General features: G+C 44.4%; 1 protein-coding gene and 1 pseudogene across 1 annotated transcript in view; one reads left to right on the top strand and one right to left on the bottom strand.

Moving 5' to 3' along the window:
• RARA (retinoic acid receptor alpha) overlaps positions 1 to 24,101 on the bottom strand; it is a 161,281-nt gene that overhangs the window by 101,685 nt on the left and 35,495 nt on the right. The window contains exon 2 of the mRNA XM_066627267.1: positions 18,314 to 18,808. Within this exon, the coding sequence (XP_066483364.1) occupies positions 18,314 to 18,491 (178 nt within the window). The 5' untranslated portion in view covers positions 18,492 to 18,808. The remainder of the gene's footprint in view (positions 1 to 18,313; positions 18,809 to 24,101) is intronic.
• LOC136655165 (5S ribosomal RNA) lies at positions 11,113 to 11,233 on the top strand (annotated as a pseudogene).

Here is a 24,101-nt window from a genome sequence, read left to right as displayed (position 1 = left end):
CTGCTATAATGGAGAAAGTAACTTGTTCACTCCCAAACCATCCCTGCTCAAAGGATCTCAGGTAGCAGGACTAGAAAAGCCTCCTTCCCATGCAACCAGAGTTGGAAGTGTCCTTAAAGGCTATCTAGTCCGACTCCCCTGCCAGAAGCAGACCATGTAGATTTGCTGGCAATGACAAAAGAGGGTTACGATGCAGGATATAAAGAGCTTCATATGTTTATATGGAAATACCCGCAACTCATAGAGGTATGCTCATACAAGTAGTCAGATGCTGAAATCAATCAATCAATCAACAGTATTTATATACCGCTTTTCAACTAAAAGTTCACAAAGCGGTTTACAGAGAAAAATCAAATAACTAAATGGCTCCCTGTCCCAAAAGGGCTCACAATCTAAAAAGATGCAAATGAATACCAGCAGACAGCCACTAGAACAGACACTGCTGGGGTGAGGTGGGCCAGTTACTCTCCCCCTGCTAAAAAAAGAAGCACCCACTTGAAAAAGTGCCTCTTACCCAATTAGCAGGGTAAACTGCTAAACTGCTCAGTCCTTAAGGTGCTACAAGACTTGTTTTTGGTGTCACAGACTAACAGCCCAATCCTATGTATGTCTACTCAGAAGTAAGTCCCATTAGAGTCAATGCGGTTTACTCCCAGGAAAGTGTGGATAGGATTGGGCTGCAAAGCAGCTACCCCTCTAGAAATCATGAAAGAGAGAGAGACAGAATTGGTACAAGTGTGCCGTCAAGCAGAATTTGTTCAAGCTTGCTGTCAAGCATACACTTTACACCAGTGGTTCTCAAACTTTTAGCACCAGGACCCACTCTTTAGAATGAGAATTTGTCAGGGCCCATCAGAAGTGATGGCATGACTGAAAGTAACATCAAGCAGGAAAATTTTTAACAATCCTAGGCTGCAATCCTACCCACACTTACCCAGGAGTAAGTCCCATTGACTATCATTGTTAAAAGCATATACATAGCATATACATAGCAGCTTGTTAAAAGTACAGATCTATAACATTTCCCCCAAATGCAGCCACTTACCATGGTAGCATCAAGTCTAATATATTAAAAATAAAAAATATATTAAAAATAAAAATAAAATATTGAAATGAATGGGGACCCACCTGAAAATGGCTTGCAAGCGACACATCAACAAACTTGAGTTTGTCATAACATGTGAAACAGTGAGTGTGGACGTCACAGGTGGAGTATAGCGCAGGGAAGAAGAACAATCAATACAAGATAAAAATCAAATAGTCACTCCAAGGACAAGAGGACAGAGTCAAGAAGGTACATACACCCTATCCATAGCTGGCAACCTTCAGTCTCGAAAGACTATGGTATCGCGCTCTGAAAGGTGGTTCTGGAACAGCGTCTAGTGTGGCTGAAAAGGCCGATTCGGGAGTGACAATCCCTTCCACACTGGGAGCAAGTGCAGTCTGTCCCTGGTCTGTCTCCCTGGCTATGGGCCTTCCTTCTTTGCCTCTTAGCCTCAGACTGTTGGCCAAGTGTCTCTTCAAACTGGGAAAGGCCATGTTGCACAGCCTGCCTCCAAGCGGGCCGCTCAGAGGCCAGGGTTTCCCACTTGTTGAGGTCCACTCCTAAGGCCTTCAGATCCCTCTTGCAGATGTCCTTGTATCGCAGCTGTGGTCTACCTGTAGGGCGCTTTCCTTGCACGAGTTCTCCATAGAGGAGATCCTTTGGGATCCGGCCATCATCCATTCTCACAACATGACCGAGCCAATGCAGGCGTCTCTGTTTCAGTAGTGCATACATGCTAGGGATTCCAGCACGTTCCAGGACTGTGTTGTTTGGAACTTTGTCCTGCCAGGTGATGCCAAGAATACGTCGGAGGCAGCGCATGTGGAAAGCATTCAGTTTCCTCTCCTGTTGTGAGTGAAGAGTCCATGACTCGCTGCAGTCCTGTGCAGTCCTGTGCAGACTCCTGCAGTGTCCTGAGTACACTTCTGTACTGCAGCGAGTCATGGACTGACCTATAGGTTTTTAATAATGTATTTAAGCCAAAAGACCTTGGTGCAGGGAGGGCTTTAAAGCAACACAATGACCAAGAGTAACAAAAATCAGAGCCTCCTCATCTCCAAGGGCATGCCAAGTAGTTTCTTACAGTGCAATGATTGCACCTTTCCAAGACTGAGCCCTTTAAGGACAGGAAATCTATTCTGTATTTATTCTGCTATGTAAACTGCTTTGTGAACTTTTTTTTTGTTGAAAAGCAATACATTTAAATATACTTAGTAATAACAATTGCGCTGGCATGTATTTTGCTACATACAGATGTGTTAGGAAGTTGGAGGTGGAATACAGTTGGCATGAGACCTGAATCAGGTGAAGTCATAATAAAGGGGGGGGGTGCTCCTGAGCATACAGAGAATGCATTCCTATAATTTGGCCCATTCCCACAGCCCTATCTGGAACCAAGAATAAGCAGAGCCTCTAGTAGGATTTCCTAAGATTCAGGGGGTTGACCTTTCAACACTATGATTCTAGAATGAAACCACTGTCTCCATGCTACTGATGGGCATGGGTGCCTCCTTTCCCCACAGGTAGAGCAAGAGAAGAGATAACACTAAGTAACAGAGTAAGAGGCGGGACCTAACCGTCAAGGTATAGTAACACAGAGCTCTGAGTCACAAAGAAGACCTGAAAGAGGGTATGAGGGCAGGGAAAGAGGCGCTGCCAAAAAAAACAAGATTGAGTTCATCTCAGCGCTGCGGAGGGGAGGAAGAGAAGAAAACTTTACTGAAGAATGTTTGTGAGGTGGGAGAGGAGACAAGGAATAAGGCCCATGTGCTTTTAATCAGTCCTAGAGCCCAAGCCGTGACCCCAGAATTTGCATCAAAGGCAAGAGCAGAGGCAGAGGGGGTGTGGGAGAGAAGTGAAGGGGCCAGGAAAACTAGGTATGGCGATTTCTGGGGATGAGGAGGGGAGAACCCTCGCCATGCACGCACACACACACACACACACACACACACACACACACACACACACACTCAGGATCCCAGCAACTGCAAATAGGAAAGGGAATCTGCCATCTGAGCTTAACCCATGCACCCCCTTTTAGAAAGGGTTAAGTCAGTGGTTCCCAAACTTTTACAACTGATAGCTACCTTTACCTACTGGGCCATTGGCCATGGTTCCCCATTAAGGTTACAATCCTATGCATTGTATAGGGCAGCAGGTTTTCATGAGGATTTCACGGCTCTCCTGGAAGGTTACCACAGCTCCCCAGGGAGCCATGGCTCACAGTTTGGAAACCACTGGGTTAAGTTATATATGAGAAAAAGGTGCTGGGGAAAGATTGGAATGAGCTAGGTACCACCTCCAGCATCCTGCCATTCTTTCAATTCACTGGACTCATACATTCTCCCACCACAAGGACCCAGGAGCCCTGGTTCCAACCTATTTCTCACCCCACCCCCAACCTAACTTGCTTTTTTAAAGAACATAAGCATCGCAAGCAACTGCCCCTGCCAAAGCTTTCCTCTAACCGTCAGGTCTTTCCCACCCAGCTCTCCATCAGGGAAAAAGAAACCTGCCTGTCAGTCTTCCACTATGCCACAGAATGACAAAATCGGAAGGGATCCAACCCCATTGCTCTAAGACAAAGTCTGCCACACTGAAAGCCACCCCAGAAGACATTTCCCGAAAATGTCTAAGAAAAAGGAATGCACTGCCTCCTGAAGCTGTTTCTTCAATTGCGAAGATATTCTTATAGGCAGAAATTCTGCCTACTGTTCAACTTAAATCGACTAAATCAACATCTATGGTTCAAGGCCACGGCTTCTGGGCCAATCCTTCATGTTGTTTGGCCTTTTAGACAAAAGGAAAAAGAAACAACATTTTACCATCTGTGTTATACTGGTGCTAGCTCAATCCACTGCTACGGTAGCCTGTGCAAATACAATGAGCATCCTGAAAGAGGCAGGCTTGATGCGTCACTTTTTTTTAAAGTAAGGAATCAAAGGGGCAAGAATTTGCTCTCTAAAGCAGTAAATAAGATTTATTTACACATACACCAGTGTGTAGAAGTGAGTGGATAGGTGTGGAGTTATACTGTTCGCAGCGAAGTTACAGTCATTCAACAGGTACTCATAACAATTGTGCAAGCACATTCCATACAACACCCACAATCCATATGCAAACTTATGGGGCTGCCAACTTTTCTCCCAGTTGGGGTTCCGGTGTCTTTAACAGTCACCTGACGCACAGAGGGTAAATATCTGTAGCATGGAGAGGAACTGACAAAAGAAGCTTCATCTGCAAATTTTCTACACGTCAGGGAAGATTTCTGTATGTTAAAAGCACAGAATGCCTACAAAAGAACAGTAACCTTTAGACAAAAATATGTCACACTTTCCCAGTATGCAGTTTGACTACGATTCCATGAGAACAGAAGCCCTTCCTTGGAGAACCCCCATAACAACTGCACAAAATTTCATGTTAACACCCCCCACAGTTGTTTGGTAAATTCCCTAACTAATTATATCCCATCTAAACAATACACTCGCTTGGCAAGTATGTAAGTCATATGATAGTGGGTTCTGTTTAGCTGCATGGTCACATGAGATTTCCTCCCTGATCAACCTCAGATATCCACTTCAAACCCCCCCCCCCCCAAAAGACTCGTCCTTGTGTGAAAATAATTTGTGGCATCTGTATCGTTTAGATCAGGTCTTGAAGAGAAAGGCAGTGAAGGAAGTGTGGAAAGTTGCAATTTATTCCAAGAAGATTTTCTCTACTGCACTGTCTTTCAAACTGTGGGTCGGGACCCACTAGGTGGGTTGCAAGCCAATTTCAGGTGGGTCCCCATTCATTTCAATATTTTATTTTTAATACATTAGACTTGATGCTACTATGGTAAGCAACTGCATTTGGGGAAATATTATAGATCTGTACTTTTTTAACAGGCTACTCTGTATATGCTTTTAGCAATAATAGTAAATGGGACTTACTCCTGGGTAAGTGTGGGTAGGATTGCAGCCTAGGACTGCTAAAAAATTTCCCGCTTAATGATGTTACTTCTAGTAGATCCTGACAGATTCTCATTCTAAAAAGTGGGTCCCAGTGCTAAAAGTTTGAGAATCACTGCTCTGCTAGAATGCCTTCAACATAATACTCCACTGATCTTTCCCACAGGGCAGGTCACAAACCCACCCTCTTCTCAGAGTTAGCCAGATTCAAGAGAATCCACTTCCAATAGGTTAGGTCCAATCCATTAGAAAGGCACCCTCCTCTCTCCCCCATAACTGGACAAGGAGTTCTACTCACCCACCCCCCCACCCCAGGCATTTGTGCCCAAATCATCCATCAACTACTTTTTCTAAGAATAAAAATCACAGCTAACCACTGAAAAATCTTCCTGCTCTGCACCCCAACCATATACATGCATTGCTCCCTATTCCACAACTCAAACAGCTACCAGCCAGACACCAAGCTAGACCAGAGCTCACCCCCCCCCCACAAATTCCTACGTGTTGTGCCCAATTCACCACTAATTGAAGCAAGGCCTATTTCACTACTCCCGTATTAACTGGATCCAGCCAGGCTGTTAATGTGGCAGAGGCATAAACACTGTAATTATCAAATAAAGGCAGTCTTAGAAGGGGGCTGGGGGACAAGAGGAGAAGGGGGGAGCAAGGTCTGCATTGGTTACTCCCATTTTTTTTAAGCATCTACGGTACTTATCTCCCCCATCCCCCAATATCCTTTTCTTCCAGTACACGCCATTAAATACAAGTTAGGCAAGGCTGGGCTTAACAGGAGGCAGCTTCCTCAGGTGGCAGACTCTGGGGGACCACAAACAGTTGCTTAAAAAAAAAAACTACAAGTCATCTTGCATATGTGTTCTTCTAGGAACAAGGGTTCTTAACCTTTTTACAATTACAGACCACCCCCACCCCCCTGAAAAGGATTGCTTAACATGTCCCCATATCTCCTTTTCCAGATTGTCATCACCAGTCCATCACCGGTCCTATTAGATACCCAAATGGCTTCAAAAGATGTCAACTATTTTATTTTACACATGGCTAGCATGCCTCAATCTGCATTAATAATGGTGCCAGTTAATAATCTAATCCAACAACCATTTTTATTAATTGATTGAGTCCCATACTCCCATAATTTCATTACTATACACAAGGGGTATGGATATCCCCAGTTAAGAATCCCTGGAACATAATGATTTGGGACTCTAAAACTGATTTTTGGGCCATTACAGTGACGGGAAGGGGGGGGGGAGAGAGAGAGAGAGGTAACAAATTATTTTAACAGTGTGCTTTGTTAGCAACATGTAGATTTGTGTACATCAGCAACAGGGAGGTCCAGGTGTGCACAGAAGAGGTTGGGAGGAGCAGGTGCAGGTTGGATTTTCTGCCTCAGGTGCCTGACTATAATGGAAAAAAGTACACCACACACAGCCCTGAATTTCTATTTAATCATTGCTACTTTATGTGTTCTGGGGTTGGACGCCAGAGTCCAAAAAGAGGCTCCCATAATAAGCAACCAACTATTAAGGACCAGCTACCATTCAGTATTAGGCCAAGATGAGGGTTGCCAGATGAGGGGCATCCCAAAACCTGAGACAAAGGAATCAGAGTCTACAGCTGTCCCTAATGGTAGCTCACTGCTGACTCCGATTTCATGACCCAAAAAATTTTGTGCCACTGCAGAGCTTTTCAGCAAAGGGATGAGAAAATTGAGGGGGGGGGGGAATCCTAACTTGGGGAGACAAATTTCCCCAGTTTTTCCAGTAGAAAAATTGGAATACAGTATTTTCTTTTTTCAAAAATGAGTAAAATAATTTTAAAATAATATTGTTGCAGCCAATGGCACTGCTACAAATTTCTGCCATTAAGTCAGCTGGCAGAGGTTGAGGGGCAAGCCAGCAGTATCCACACATTTTGAATGAATGGGAGGCAGAGTAAGTGATCAAGCAACCTTATCTCAGACCTCCACAAGTAAGGCCGTAGAAGAAAATTTAGAAGATAGAAAAGAAAACCCAGATACCATGCAACCAATCTGAGCTTAGGGATTCTTCAAATTCCAAAACCAGACCTATTGGGGGGGGGGGGGGAAGGAAATTTGGTCAGGCCGCACCAGTACCTGCAATCTGCACCAGGACTTTAAACATCTGTGCCTCTGATCATGTGCAGAGCGCCTTCCATTCACCAAGTATTCCAGTCACTGGGCTTTCCAGGGCAAAATGTATTAATTCCTTTTGGGTGGGGGCAGGGTGAAGAAACAATTAGTCAAGTGTATCCAATTGCAGAAGAAGTGGGCACAATGCCAGTGCAACTCAAGGCCTGAGGCAAATGGAACCAGTCTCATCAGCTTCAGGAGAGCCAAGGTGGGTGAACTTTGCTCCACTGAGCAAATGCTAAGAACGCACCAGACAAAGCAAGCAAGTAGGTGGAGAAAAGGGCTGGATGCCAAGATTCAGACAGGATTCCATGGTCTGGGAGGAGGAGAGTCTAGTGGCATTTGCAGTAGGGGGGTATTGTGAAATGGAGTAGCTGGGAAGCAAGATTCCTGTCATTTCAGGTCAAACACATATGCCCTGCTCTTTGCAGGAGCTAGACTTTATTCAGCCACTGTGGGCTTCGACACCCCCCCCCAAATATGCATTGGACATAAAATACTACTATTGCCCAATTCTGCATTTTATCAACCAGGTTGGCATTAGGGCTTGTCATCAGCCAACTGCAGCGGGTCAAGGGCCAATTACTGGACTGCCAGTCTCTGGACCCGCGACCTTTGTGCAGGTGTGATGGAGTCACTCTGTCAGCCAAAGGAGATGCTTCTTTATCACCTCCTCTCTGCCAACATCTCACTTGTCCCCTAAGTCCTACGAGGAACCTTAGGACTAGGGTTGCCAACTCAGACTAATGCAACTCCTGGAGACTTTGTCTCCAGCATGATAGAAATGTTGGAAATTCCTGGGGGTCCTCTTAAAATCTCCAGGAACTCTTTCAGGAGTCACCCGGATATTGACACTGATTCCTGAAAACCCTAGGTCAACACTTCTCAAAGTGTGCTCCTGGGAGCCCTGAGGCTCCCTGAGAGCCCTTCAGGGGTTCCACAAGCACACCCATAAGTGCCCACCATCTGCTCCCTGCCTGGTTTGCTCATCCATACATGGAGGAATACCCAGGCTTGGCAGTGTAAGAACACTGAGCAGGGAATGTAGCCAATTGCAATTCCTGAGTGAATGTACACACACAGTTGCAACACATACTTGCCCCTGCTTGTTTACATTTTTCAAGTAAATATATTTTTCAAACGAACTGAACCCACATGATCCTTTATTGCAGTGATTTTTAACCACAGTGCCACATTGGTGTGCCATGAATGGTCTGCAGGTGTGCTGTGAGAGTGTGGGGTGTGTGTCATATATTATAAGGGCCATTGGGGGATGAGAGCATTGGGCAGTGCAGTGTGCCTTGTCAACTGTGAAAAAAAAAAACTGATGTGTCTTGTTAATTTTAGTTCCTTCTCAGTGTGCAATGAGATGAAAAAGGTTGAAAATTGCTGCTTTACTGAGTAGGCCAGTGTCAAGAGATCAACATCAAAACCTGGAATACACACACACAATATCTATAAGTGCCTTATGCTACAGTCCCTTAATTTTGAGACTTGCCACAGACATGCAGCTATTCCCTGGGAAATTACATCCATGAGTCTCAACCTATGTGGGATTTGCAACCAATCCAGGGATTATTCGTGGAAGACAAGTTAGTCCCTTCTCAAACACTGTTAATCATTTTATGGCTCTGCCTTATGTCTGCATGTGCATACCCATCAAAAGGGGCAGTATTTTTCTGAGGCAGATTTTCCTGCCCTTAATAATAATACTACAGGTATTTCTATACCGCCCTTCTTGGGCCTCAGATTTCTTCTCGGACTTTATTCAAGGCGGTTTACACAGGCAGGCTAATTAAATCCCCGTAGGGATTTTTACAATTTGAAAGAAGGTTCTATCTTTCAAGAAACCACAACATTCAGATCTGGTCGCAACATTCTGGCCTCCATCCTCCCACGCTCAGAGCAGATGGAATAACTCGGCTCAGCTTGTAAGCTGCTTCACGGTCGCACGGTGCCGGTGGCCTCCAACTGGCAACCTGCAGATGTTATCTTCAGGCAAATGGAGGCTCTACTCTCTAGACCAGACCTCCTGCCTTCTGAGGCAGTAAACCTCCTGGCCTTGTAAATCATTTCCTAGAGACAGGAAAACACATGTGGGTTTCGCATCCAAACACACACTGCATCCATGGGAAATGCTGACTTCCACGTGGGTTTCTGCACATTTATTCTGGGTCTGTGCTTTGGCCTTGGTAGGTAGCATGCTTACAATGCTATAACTAAATCATCCATGGTCTACAATTTGCATTAGTGGGCAGTCCTAACCCTGTAGGCAGTGACGTCAATTTACGTCACTCACATTCTCCCATATCTGTACCTGGAATCTTAGTCCATACAGTGAATTTCTACCTGAACACCAAATAAGACAAACCAAAATACAAAGCCCAAAGGTGGAAAGAAAGCCCATGATTAGGGTACACAGAGCCCAGGAGGCCCAAGTCCTTGCTGTCTTTGCTCCCACTTGAAAAGCTAGGAAAGGGACCCAGGCATCCAGGTTCTCAAAGGACAGAGGCAATAAATGATCAATGCAAGCTCCCTGAATTTATGCAGTCCCCACTCAATGCCAGCTCCCCAGCTCGCCTCCTTAGCCTCAGTGTATGTCAAGAGGTTTGTTTATTCCTTTTAAACCTTTGTTTCCTGTTATTCAAGCTATTTATAAAAAGGACCTCTCTTGCTTGGAAAGCAGGGAGGGGAGGAGACAGAGAAAAAAAGAGAAAACAGAGAGAGATGAAAGAATGTCTTGACATCATCCAAGGCTATCATTCAGACAACCCTTGCCACATACCCCACTCTGTGGGGGCAGCAACACAGGTCATCTGGACCATTCACGCCAGACAGGAGCGGGCAGAAAAAGAAAGGAGTTATTGGTTAAGAAACTCTGCTGCAGCCATTTCCTGTCAAGGCCACGGTAGCAAAAGACCAGCAACTAGCAGCAAACAAGATCCAGGCCCAAAATTCTTCTCTGCACCACCCAGAATGCAGATTCCCAGGGGCAATTTTTACTCCTGGTCAGTTCTATGCTGATGGCACTCCACAGCATCTTCATGCACAAAGGCACAGATATCTCCTTATAATCGTTGTTGGCAACCTTCAGTCTCGAGAGACTATGGTATCGCGCTCTGAAAGGTGGTTTTGGAACATCGTCTAGTGTGGCTGAAAAGGCCAATTCGGGAGTGACAATCCCTTCCACACCGGGAGCAAGTGCAGTCTGTCCCTGGTCTGTCTCCCTGGCTATGGGCCTTCCTTCTTTGCCTCTTAGCCTCAGACTGTTGGCCAAGTGTCTCTTCAAACTGGGAAAGGCCATGCTGCACAGCCTGCCTCCAAGTGGGCCGCTCAGAGGCCAGGGTTTCCCACTTGTTGAGGTCCACTCCTAAGGCCTTCAGATCCCTCTTGCAGATGTCCTTGTATCGCAGCTGTGGTCTACCTGTAGGGCGCTTTCCTTGCACGAGTTCTCCATAGAGGAGATCCTTTGGGATCCGGCCATCATCCATTCTCACGACATGACCGAGCCAACGCAGGCGTCTCTGTTTCAGCAGTGCATACATGCTAGGGATTCCAGCACGTTCCAGGACTATGTTGTTAGGAACTTTGTCCTGCCAGGTGATGCCGAGAATGCGTCAGAGGCAGCGCATGTGGAAAGCGTTCAGTTTCCTCTCCTGTTGTGAGCGAAGAGTCCGTGAACCTCCAGTTCATGTGCAGAGATTGTAATGCAGGGAGGTGAGTCCAAATCCTGAACCATGACCTTATAATACACATGCTAGAAACAGACATGACGCCAGTTTCCCAACATTATGTCACACCGTAATGTGACCTAGAAACTCAATGCAGAAACAATTGTGCAAACTGGAGCAACAGACTTGATTCTCAACCTTGGCCACCCCAGCTAATACAGTACTCCCATCTTCATGATGCCTTCAAGGGTCCTCTTATTTTCTCCCTCAGCCATAAACGAATATCAGCAACTGTTACCCTGAACATGCCTGATCTTGTCTGATCTCGGAAGCTAAGCAGGGTCAGGCCTGGTTAGTACTTGGATGGGAGACCGCTTGGGAATACCAGGTGCTATAGGCTTATACCATAGTCTTTCAAGACTGAAGGTTGCCAACCATAAACGAATGGTTGCTGAACATGCTGGCAGTGTGAAGTCCAACACTTGGGGTCACCAGTAATGGGATCAAAACGCTACCCGGCCCCCTGCTTTCAGGGCAGGGGATTCTGCAAGGGTCACACAAAAATTCATTGTGCCTCACAGGCAAGTTCATCTTCCATAATACAGTAATAGTATATCATTCCTCCTTGTTATTCCTGAATAACAGGAAACAAAGGCTTACGGTAACAGCAACACTAATAAGATTTGCATATTATACCAAGGAGCTTCAGATACATTACCTTGGTAGTCTTTACAGCAACTCTGTAAAGTAGGGCAGTTTCATCCTCTTCTTGAAGACAGAAATGAATCTGTGATGAAAACGAGTTTTGAACTCTGACTTCTTGGCTCAGGTTTAACACTCTTTGCGACTGCACTACACCAGCTTGTAGTGCATCCAGTTATAAATGCATCCAGTGTTTGGACAACACATCCTCTCTAGCGAGCCTGACCTGGGTAAGGCCCATCATCAATTGGAAGCAATTAAAATTGACGGAGAGCCCATTTGCTTCAGTTAAAGTAGCCTTATGATTTGTTCTGTCTAGCCCTGTAATATTCAGAAGGTCACTCTGGAAGCTATGTACAGCGAATTTTGTTTTTTGAAAAAATTAATTAATTTTTATATTGGACACCACAGCTTATATTGACATCACAGCCAAAGAAAAACAAGCCTAGTTTGCCTGGCAATGCTTGCACCAGTCCTGCCTTGGGTGCATCCTTTTAAAATCCTTCAGTCTGCAAATCAACATTTTACAAGAACACCAGAAGTCCACAATATGTGCTCTTTCCCCTCCAAAGAAAGCCAACTATACAAAGATTGCCTTGAACTTTACACTGCTTGAAAAGGAAAAGCAAAACACACTCTCATAAACCCAGTGCCTGTAAAATCATGTTTAACTCCTAAAAATCACAGTACTGTATATGCAGGGCTGCATGTGGGGCTGCAGATTTGAAAGGTAGGGACAATGCCTAGTAACATTTTAAAAGCCAGAGAGTGGGGCTGAACCAGTAGACAGAGGGCCTAGTGCAAAGCTCCTTGCTCCACCCCAAAATTTATAAGCAGCACACCTATGTATGCAAAGTAAGAAAACACTGTATATGCAGAATTTGAAGTTCGGTATTTCTCTGTGTAAGGTCTGCATTGTTTTGTAGCTTAGTTTATTCACAAACCTGAATATATGCCAAGTGCAGAATTTGCAAAATGCAGAATCTAGAGAAATATTTGAAGCGCAGATTGTAATGGGCAGAACAGAAGGACCAGCTCAGGTTCGAGTTCCATTCCTGTATCTTTCAACTTTAGCAAACCTTTTCTTTTCCATAAAACCAAATCAAAAATTATCAGATGCAAAAGGTAAAACTGTAAAAGAAATTTTGTTCTGGTGCTGCTCTGGAAAAATTTCATATTTATCTATTACAAATACTGATAACATGAAAAGGTTTTTTGGGGGGGAACAGTTGTAGGAGAAGGAGCCTACAAATTGGGATGGTCACATGGAATTCCAAGGACCCGTGTTGAGTGCCAGCAAAACAAAAATCAATGCAGAGCTCTCCAATTTCAACTGTTAGCCACCCAAGCATTTCCTCCTGAGAACTAGAAACATTTTTGTCTTTCAAAATGCTGTCAGGTTTCTGGGAAAAGCCAGAGATTCTAGAGCAGGGGTGCTCACACTTTTTTGGCTCGAGAGCTACTTTGAAACCCAGCAAGGCTCAGAGATCTACCAGGGGGGAAGGAAGCGTCTGACAGACACCCCCTTTAATGTATGGAGCCCCTGCTGGAGTCTAGTCAGTTTCGTCAGTTTTGTTGCTGCATGCCTAAAGAGCAGCTAAAGTGTCAGTTTCAGTGTCAGTTTAGTGTCAGCTAAATATGTCAGTTTCATCTAGTCACTAGAGGAAACTGACATATTAACAGTTTGGAGAGACAGGGCTCTGCGATCTACTCATTTTGCCTTGCGATCTACCGGTAGATCGCGATCCACTTATTGAGCACCCCTGTTCTAGAGCACTTCGTGATGTCAACCACAAAGCTTTTGAGAAACACCCCTGGCGCTTAAAAAAATCATGCACCTCTCCAAAACGGAGATGCTCATCAAGTAAGAGATATGGCAGTTACAAATACAGCAGCAGGCATCAGGGGGTATGTGCAAGTCAACTCTAGTTTAATCTTTATTCAAACTAAAGATCCCACTGCAACCAGGTAAGACTGAAGGAAAGAAAAACAAAGGTTTAGAACAGCCATTTTCAACAAGTGTGCCATGGCAAACTGGTGTGCCGTGAGTGGTCCACAGGTGTGCCACAGGAATTTGGAGGAAGGGCATTTATTAGTAGGGCATAATTAGTAGATTATTATTATCACAATGGGAATGTGAGTCCCCCTCTGGCAGCATGGTGTGCCTTGTGAATTGTCAAAAACCTGATGGTGTGCCTTGATCATTTTAGTGCCTTGTCAGTGTGTCATGAGATTAAAAAGGTTGAAAATCGCTGGCTTAGAACAAAGCTCAAGAGGTATCCTACTGCATATCAGTTATGGGGGCTCCTGCATTTCATCTTTATCTCCTGGCAGGGCAGCAACACCCTTCACCCCCATCTTTTTAATTTCCTGCCTCATTGCAAAATGATGTTCTTTGCCCTCTGGCACTAAGCCTTTCCCAGTTGCAACACTAACTGTCTTAAAGAGATGCAGCAAGAGCCAACATTGGAGGAGTGGAAAAGGTGGGGGTGTGGGCAGTGGGTGCACCATCATCTTTAAGGAAAAAGTTGCTTATTTTATTTAAAAAGTCAACCCACCTGCTGCAGCACAAGACCACCTCAGGACACTAAGGCAAAGTTATGGCTTTTTTTGGATTGGGAAGAGGGACAGGAAAGGAGAGGTCCATTGTGTTTTTGACAAAACAGTGTAGCTTAGAGATACACAATAAATGATTCCCAGGTATCCAACATATGACCCACTTTCTAATTCCGATGGTAAGAGAAATGAACTAGAGAATCCCACACAGAAAAGTCAGAAATAAGGAAGTAATTAAGCACAAGGCAGAAATCTTTTCATGATTCCAAAGTTCATTCTTCTAGCACTGAACTAAGTTCACCAGATTCAAAGATATTGATGTCAGAATTAAATTATTGATCTCAAATGAGAACAGCAGGACCAAATCATGATCTGTCATCCACTCTGTTTGTGACAAGGATCTGCAAGTTACATTAAGGGTTGGGTATATCTTGCAAGTTTGCTGTACAGGTATGATATCCGATACTGAGTGTAGCAATGAGCCTGGCCCGATAAGATCAGCTTTAAATTTTTAAATGCAAGTTTCTAGCCCTTAACAAATAAGACAATAGGTTTGAATGTGCACAAAAAAGCCAGGTGAGATTCCAAGAATTGAAGAGAAGGTATATGCAGGAACGAGCAGGATTTTCTCAATTTGTTATCTACCTGTTTGCTTGTTTCCATGCATAATTCTGCCCCCCCCCCCAAAGGCAAATATATACACACATATTTCCTTACCATGCAGAATGCATGCCGATTTCAGAATTGAGCTTTCTGTAGTACAGAATCTGGACTACATTTGTGCAGAATTATAAAAACGTCTATATGAAGACCCATATACTCTTGAATACAACATATATACAGACTGTGCTTCTCTCTGAATTCCTGAACATTGCCTATCCCTTTGCCACCTATGCAACTTGGCTTGACAGCTGCTATTGTCTGGTCAGTTGTGATAACTAAGAAATTCCTCCAGGTGATCAGAAAGGAAGCCTTATGAAAGTTTATCCTTTTAACTTTAAAGCCACAAATAACTAACCTACAGTGCAATCCTAGGCCTGTCTGCTCGGAAACAAGTCCCATTCAGTTCAAAGGGGCTTACCCGCAGATAAGTGAATACAGGATTGCAGCCCTTGTGATGCCCAGACAACTTTTGAAGACTTATTTACAAGATGGATTTTTGAAATTTGCTTTTAAATTCTATCCGTTTAGTATATTGTCACATCCCCTGAGCCTAGAGTGACAGGCCAGGTTGAGACAGCTTTGTTTTCAAAACTAAGCCTGCAATCCTATGCACACTTTCTTGAGAGTCATACTGAACATTTTAGGACATCATTGAATGAACACACATAAGATCATGCTGTAAATTAACCTAAAATTCAAACTTACCATGGCTAACCAAAATGCCTACATATCTCAAGGAAAATCTTCCCTAAAACCAAACCACAATATCAACTCAATATACAGTATAGTACCTGTCCATAATTTTTAAACAGGAGGATGTGGTGGATGTGCTCAGTGCAGCTTCCCACAACTAGAGAATACCTTTCCTGCAAGATTCATATAAGCTGGAAAGTGATTCTGCTTTCAAATATCCTATACTTGTACACCCCCCCCCCCACCCACCCAAAATATAATTGCCACTTGGGAACATACTTCCAAAGGTGAATCAGCTACAAAAATGGTTGGCAACCTTCAGTCTTGAAAGACTATGGTATAAGCCTACAGCACCCAGTATTCCCAGGCGGTCTCCCATCCAAGTACTAACCAGGCCTGACCCTGCTTAGCTTCCGAGATCAAATCAGCTACAAAGGTATGCAAAAGCCTACTGCCACATGGACAACAGCACTCCCCAAAGAGCTGTAATAAACACATACGTTACCCCACAGGGATCCCCACAGAGCAGCCATGGCATATTGCTTGCACAGCAGAAATGTGCATCCATGAGTGCAACATTAAGGGCATGGGTCTCTAGATTATACGATGTCTTAAAACCACTGGATAAAAAACTAATGCAAACTACTATAAGAAATCAATTATATTAGGAAACACCTGATAGTCCTGGGAAGAGAATATACTTGGAAAATATTTCCCATAAACAAGCTAAGCCTTAACAAGACACATTTTTGCCACAGAGAAGCATGACATTCAGATATCCTCTTTCCAGGAGTTCTGCATTTACCTACATTAAAGAATGGTGGGAACAGCACAGCAAAGCAAGAATGCAAAACTCTTAACATTTCAACACACTAAAATAGTGTTTCTCAAACTCTGGGTCAAGACCCACTAGGTGGGTTGTGAGCCAATTTCATGTGGGTTCCCATTCATTTTAATATTTCATTTTTAATATAGAAGACTCGATGCTACCATGGTAAGTGACTGTATTTGGTCAAATGTCACAGATCTATACTTTTAACAGGGTAGTGTGTATATGCTTTTAACAATGATAGTAAATGGAACTTATTCCTGGGAAAACGTGGATAGGATTGCAGCCTAGGTTTGTTAAAAATGTTTCTGTTTGATGAGGTCACTTCCAGTCACAAGATCACTTCCAGTGGGTTCTGACATTTTAAAAAGTGGGTCTCGGTGCTGAAAGTTTGAAAACCACTGCACTGAACTAACCAAAGACTCAGTCCCACACAACTGAGAAACGCTTCTTGTGTGTACAGAGCCTAGAGCTTAAAAATGAATTTAACAAGGTAACTCAAGTTTCTAGATCTGTTTGTAACAGTCTAACTTCAAACAGTTCCCAGATTTGGGCAACATTTCTTACCATCCTTTATTATTTCCTATGGGAGGCACCATGCAATCTTTGTCAAGTTTAGCCTGACAGCAGCACATGAACTGTGAGGTAGGTCACCACCTCCCATTTTAAAAGATGAAGAACTGAGGATGGAGAGAAGAAAAAGAGTGACCTGCGTAAGGCTGCACAACAGAGCTGGGAGTTCAACCAAGACACCTAATCCAATACACTTTTGTCTCGACAAAACTGAATTTATCAGCCCAGAGTCATGTAGTGCAATGGCTAAAGCACTGGGCCTGGACAGAAAAAAACCCAAGTTCAAAGCCTCGGGCAAGTCACTGACTCTCAGCATAACCTACAGGACCACTGCCTGCTCCTTGGAGGAAAGACTGAATACCGTGCAATAAACAGACACGTACTCAAGGAAACGAAGGGGGAGAACCCAGATGTTTAGCAGCAGTGCCTGCTCAAATGTTTACGCGTATTTACACATCCATTTCAGTGACAAAAGTTGGACACCAGCCCCAAAGAACCTGGTTTTCAAAACTTAACAAAATATCAAAACACGCCGCAGTCAAAATAAGGAATTCTTCAACTTGTTATAAGAGCCTGGAGCTGTGTCAAGTCACGTGGCTGTAAACCTTATGAACAAGCTGGCAGAGTTTGCTCTCATTAGCTCTGGAATGCTGTAATGGCTCAGCATTACAATTTTGGTATTGAGCGAGACACTAAGCAGAAAAAGACAATTTTTTAAAAACACTGCTTTTCATTTTGATGTTTGGGAAGTGTATCCAGCTTCAAGAATTTGCACACATTTTCATGTCAGCTTTTGAAACAATGAGAGTGTCAAGATGCAACTTTCTGGGGTTTTTAGACTAAGCGATGCAACAGAATCGCTCCTGTAGGACAACCGAAATAAACCACACAGAAGAGGCTTCCCGTCCAGGGCAATGTCAGAAACAAGAATTTGAGAGCAGTCACAGTGGGTTCTACACCTGCAGTACAAGTCCCATTTTGCCACTGCATTCCAGGACACTGAACATTCAATCAGCCATTGGCCTTGCCCAATCCTTAATGCATCAGGCTGCCCAGGTTTTTAAAAAAAGTTTGAAAGCAGGCACAAGTTTTTTCATTTGCGTGTCTATTCTTCAACTCCCCCTGTCCCCAAGAGCCACAAAGACTTGCAAACATGCTCCAGGGACTAGAGAGGTGTGTTCGTGACACACTCGGTGCAAGCCAATAGCCACCCTACTCAGGCTACTTCCACCCCTGATTCAAACTTAAGCTCTCCATGCACAAAAATCTGAGGAGCTAGTTTTTGCAGAGTACACCCAGGACAGAAAAAGAAGTATTTGTATCAAATACAGGAAAGCTACTTCCTAAATCAGTCACTGCTCCAAGTTTCTTGCATCTGTCATCACCCTGAGCACATCTCTCCCACAACGGCCACACATGCAGACGTGACCACCCGTCCCCTATTTATGAAAGCAGGGTACTCACTAGCTGGTGATGGTGTACTGTACCCACTGACCGGCAACTGGTGTTGCATCCCTGGAAGAGCCCCAGGAGGCGACAGGCCCCCAATCATGTGTGGAAAGAAGAAAGCATAGTGAGGTACTGGGTAGGTGTTGAGATGCCCACTCCCTGACGTTGAGCAGGAACTGCTGTTGCTTGCCATAGCTAGCCCTCTCCACTAGCCTGATCCTCGGTGAAGGGCCTCACATAGGGGCTGTGTATGGAGCGCTGGCCATGGAACACCAATTCAGTACCATCAAAACTCGATCAGTCCACACAGTCTCCCCCGTCCTTGGGGCCAAGGTGGCAAGTGTCGTAGATGGCCACAAGCGTCCGTCCACAGAATAAATCCCCAAGCAAGCGGAAAGGATCCTCAAGGCTTCAGAGTTTCTCTCAAGTTGTTCCCCCTTGGAGCTGTTCCCTCCAAAGTAAACACTGTAGGAGACACTGCAAGGTCTGCTCTTGAAGTTGGGGCCACCACTGTGGAAACAGAAGAGGTAAACAGTGAGCAAGGTGCTGACTTGTGATGTAAATTCAGATTGGACACAAGCATTAGAAATCATCCTACAGACAGGTTTTCAGCCAGAATCTTTGGGGCCATAAGGATAAAATTTGTGTGCACCTTCTAAGGCTCACCTTCTTCCCCCGCTCTGGTATATAAAGAGAAATGCAACAGAACACAGTCCTAACCTGCCATGAGTTATATTTCCCAATAGATACTACAGTAGTTCAGAGTTCATCTTATGAACATACCTTTTTTCCTATCTTGCACGCTTTAATGTACATAAAGGTTAAATATATGTATGGTTTATATTATCTAAATAAGTGGTTGACCAAGTAGTCCATACTTAACATTTTTAATGTTCAGTGTTTCCACTTCCATCTTCATCCATAATGTAGTTATGATTTAAATACAAGTCCGCTTACCCGTGTTATGAATGAAGGTGAAGGTGGAAATGTTTCAATTATTCAAAAAAATATATCCTGCCTTTCCCATGCTGAAGCAAATGCCCGCAGCGGCTTACAAAGTTTCACAATAAATGTAGAATGTATAACAATAAGCAAAATCATTAACCCACACAGTAGAGCCATTTGGGAGGAGGTGTAACCATAGACAAGCCTAAAGCCAAGGATGAAAATTTTAAAATGTTCTCCATTTGGTCATCTGGTTATTTAGATATTATTTAGTGCTGGACAGTATCCCTATAGGATGCAAAGCCTACTTCCTGCAACTCTGTTAGCTGCTTTTTTTCACTGAATTATTTTTATACACCAACACATGGAAAGAGTTATGTATAGAAGCATCAGGGTGAGACACATGCTGTCTCCCTTCCCCTTTCGTAGCTTTTCAGACAATTTGCTATAGCAAAACAGGTACATCAGGCCTCTGGGAAAAAGATACAGGTCTCAATTCTGATAAAGTTAGAACTAGTTGAATTTCCCCTGCCATTTTGGTCAATATATCGTTTCCTTCACACAGATGGGCTTTGTCCTGTTTCTTCTCTCCAGGACTTTTAGGCCGGATTGATTGATCTAAATAAGGACGGCCCCCTTGGTGTGTTTTCCTTTGGATTTATAAGAGTCAGACAATTTACGGAAAGTAAATTAAGCCTCCATGTTTAGACGTAGTATACCTTTGAACACCAGGTGTTAATTTTAAAAAAGACAAAGATATTTTAGCAGCGGTAGCGGGCAACTACTGGAAAGAGAATGCTACGGACTTCTGGTCTGACCCAAGAAGACTTTCATTACATCCATGCTACTAAACGGATAATTAGCTGCGATAGCTTGCTAAGTGCTAATCACTGCACCAAACGTAGAAGTGATGCAAAAAGCGGACAAAATGGCATACAGACAGGGTAGGACAAGGGTGGAAGGAGAGGTCAGGGAATGATGAGAGTGTTCACATGGATCAGAACAGCCATTGTAGGGAGGGGGGATAACCGTCCCTCAGCTATCAACAATTTGAGAAATACTGTGTTAATGGGAAACTCCTATCCATGAAAAATGACCAAGTTCTACACCCAGAGAGTAGTGAAAGGAAAGCTTTGCCCCTGACCTACCATACTCCTCAATTTTACCCATGTGGTTACTTTCCTACTAGAAGAAAGGAGAGTTTTTTTAAGTCAAGGGAAGCCAACTGAAAGGGAAGTCCCAAATTCAGAGGAATCTTTGCACGCCCTTACACATGCACAAACACACAGATTACTCCACCCCTAAAGCTGTTGGATATGCCCAGCCCCAAATCCAAAGGGTGCAATTCCTCCTTGGTCTTTGTTGCCAGTCAGGTCAGTTACCACCACCCTCCAACCCCAAACCTCCCCCTTCCCGGGTGGGTAATGACCACAGGAGACCATTTATCGCTCTCCCTTGACAGGAGGTGACAGGCAGTCCAGCCCCTCCAGACAAATGAGTTGGAGGTCGGGAGGTCTGGCTACCTGCTGCCCCCGCCTAGCCATAAATCACTTGGGGAGGGGGGAAGAAGGGGAGGATGGAGCATAGACCACTAAGGAGAAATGCTGATTAATGAACAGAGAAAAAATAAAAAGCCTTCCCACTTTCCCTCTCCCCAAGGAAGCAGATGGAGAAAACCAATTCCTTTGAATAGAAAAGGGGGGGGGTGCTGTCATAGCCATAGCCACAGCCCACCCCCAGATACACACTTCACAGGGGGGCTGGCCCATGACATTAAATCCAAAATGGCTTCTTCCCACTACTTAACACAGAGTTCAGTGCATTTGGGAAGTTCTCCCGATTGTGAACCTCTGAAACGTCTAGAGTTCTTGCACAGTTGCAATTCTTTACAACAGGGGTTGTGCAGGATGACTTCTGAATATATTGTGTCCATGTGTTCGGCCTGTGACTCCCACTCTGCTGGCTCAATCTACTGCCTAAGCCTCCATTACTTTGTGGTGAGGCCTCCATAACCCTTCGTTGCCACATTGCCCTCCCCTCCCTCCGTCAGCTCTTTAGAAGGTTCAGTGTGAACCCATCCACTCCCATCAATCTGACAGAAAGCTCAAGCTTCCACCACAATCCTCTTCCTCCAACTCCATCGGTCAGTGCCACCAGCACTACACATGTCTAAAGCTGCATCCTCCCTTCCAATTTGGATTAAAAACAGTTAAACAAAATGGGAGTGGGAAGTAATAGCCAGGCTTGAAACTGAATTAAGGCTCAGGAATGGTTTGCAGTGCTAAGCCCAGGATACTCAGGACAACATCGGAAAGCCTTCGGAGTATACGGATTGCCTTCCTCCTGAGAAGCCTACAAGCAGCCTCCCAAACATGTAGAAAAGCTTGCAAAAGGTGGAAGAGATTGCGCTTCCAGTGAAATGGGGATCTGGGTACATTCAGTGCTGGACTGTGTGCTGGAGATGGTAAGGACCGTTTCCATAAGAATAACTCTTTCCTTTCCCAGGGTGTACAAGATCTGCATCTTGGCCTGAGGCAGGAGAGTTGCTGCAAGACAGACTTTTCCTCCTCTTGGCCAGGCAGGGGACTTGGCTGGAGCGCCTCTTACGTCTGGCACTAAGCAGCAGATTCCAGGCCAATCTGGACAACAGGAGAGAGAATGACAGAGGCCAAGTAACTGCAAAGACACTTTTGTGGGGGCTCAGAGTCACAGACACCACCACTGGTAGTGGTGAGGAGAACCTTCAGGGGGCAGATTTCCCTTCCTTTGCTCAATAACTAATTTTCCTGTGATGCTTGGGCATTTCCTTACAAAGTTGAGAAACACAAATACACATTCACTACTTTACTGCTGTTTCTGGGTCATTCTGCTGAGTTAGAGCTGTTCGTATTGGCACAAGGCTGGATACAAAGAGCCACACACCACATATTGGTGGTCACTGTAAAAAAGTCTTTCAAGGAGCACCTCTAATGGCCTGGAGAACCAGACTATAGTGTCTGAGCACACAGCAGTGTCTGACTAGCATGGCATCACCACTGCCATTTTCTTGTATTTCCCTCTAGCTACAGGCGTTTGGTCCTACTTCTCGCTGTCCTTGCTGTTAGAGCTACCATGTAGGATATTTTAACCCATTTGGGTCCATGCAACAAGTGGCTGCAATTCATTCAATTAGCATCCCACCCAGTGACCTAATAGACCCTCAGGGTAGCTTACATCAAGAAACAATCACTAAATAATTACAGTTAGAACCAATACAAAACTGAAAATCAGTTCAATAAAAGGACATGAGACAGTCAGAAATTACTCCCCGACGGCCATTCTAAATGGAAGGTCTTTGCCAACTTTCTAAACTCCATATAGTTACTGCCTCTTTAGGGATGAAGTAAGTTCCATAACACGGGGACAGCACTGAAGAAGCCCTGCTCCCCAACACTATTCTCTTGCACTGATGTACTATCAGGTACTCTAACATCCTTAAGGATTGAGGTAGCTCACATGGAAGAACAAAAAGACTGAAAGGAGTATGTGCTATCAACCCTGCTCACCACTTCCCTACTACAGGGTGTAGGGAGCTGCACTCTGCCACTAGGAGGCAAAATCTCTCCTAACAAATATTACTGTTATTAAGAATATTCATACACCACTTGGTGAACAAAGTTCACAAAGCAGTTTATATAGTGAAAAACAAATAAATAGCCACATCATTCTTAGGGAGGTCCACAACATATTCTTCAATCCTTAAACCAGGACTTGGATTTCCTACGGCCAGGGGGAAGGGGAGAGAACACTCTGAACCAGGGGTGGGTAAACATTTTGACAGGTAAGCCACATCATCTCTGACACTGTGTTGGGGGCCAAGAAAAAAAGAATTAATTTGCATTTCAAATTTGAATAAATTTACATAAATGTATACATTAGAGGCAGAACTGATATGAATGAATGACTTTTACTGAGTTTATTTATAATACACATAAGAACTATAATACAGGCATGTAGAAGCACATGAGAACTATGAATTGTTTGCCACACACCTCTTGCACAGTGAGAATATACAGACCAATCCAGAAACACATGGAGACATAAGTTGTTCACAGGCAGTAGGGAGGGGATTAAAATCATGCCCAGGGAAAAGCAGGACACACATGGAGACTATAAAAAGCCTTGCTTTGACTCGACCTGCAGCTCGCGTATGGCGGTCACAACCAGCAATTGTGGGCCAGTGCAGGCTCCAACATTCTCCAATGGGGCAGAGGCCCACTGGAGTCTGGGGGCTCCTTGCAGGCCAGATTGGGGGAACCTGAGGGTCGCAAATGGCCCCCAGGCTGGGGTTTGCTCACTCCTGTCCTAAACCAGTATTTTTCAATGTTTGTCCCCTGCTGTACCACTTCACATTATCTATCTATTGGAAGTACCACTGGAAGTAACTGGTGATGATGTCATCACCAGTTACAGGTATAAGCTAATTATCTACGGATTTTTTCCCCCCCCCCACCCACTGTTTTATCTCAATGCGATGAGAAGGGTCCTTTCAATTAAAGGAAAAAAGTCATTTTACAATAGCCTTGTTAATGAGAGAGAGGGCAGCTGGCTGACAATCCATCAATCATTCTCTCTCTGGGCACTTAAAACAGCTTCACTCCAAGGCAAGAGACCCCTCCCTTCCCCCTGAGCACGTGAAAGAATGATAATCACTTTACATTCTTTCCCAGCACTGAGCTCTGGGCGAAGGGAAGGGTCGCTGGCTTGAAGTGAAGCCTTTCTAAGCACCTGAAGCAGTGATTTTCAACCTTTTTCATCTCATGCCACACTGACAAGGCACTAAAATGGTCAAGGCACACCACCAGGTTTTGGACAATTG

The sequence above is a fragment of the Tiliqua scincoides genome, chromosome 5 (assembly GCF_035046505.1).
Source record: "Tiliqua scincoides isolate rTilSci1 chromosome 5, rTilSci1.hap2, whole genome shotgun sequence".
Taxonomy (NCBI): Eukaryota; Metazoa; Chordata; class Lepidosauria; order Squamata; family Scincidae; genus Tiliqua; species Tiliqua scincoides.
The sequence above is the reverse complement of the archived record's forward strand: the minus strand, read 5'-3'. Positions and strand labels throughout refer to the sequence as shown.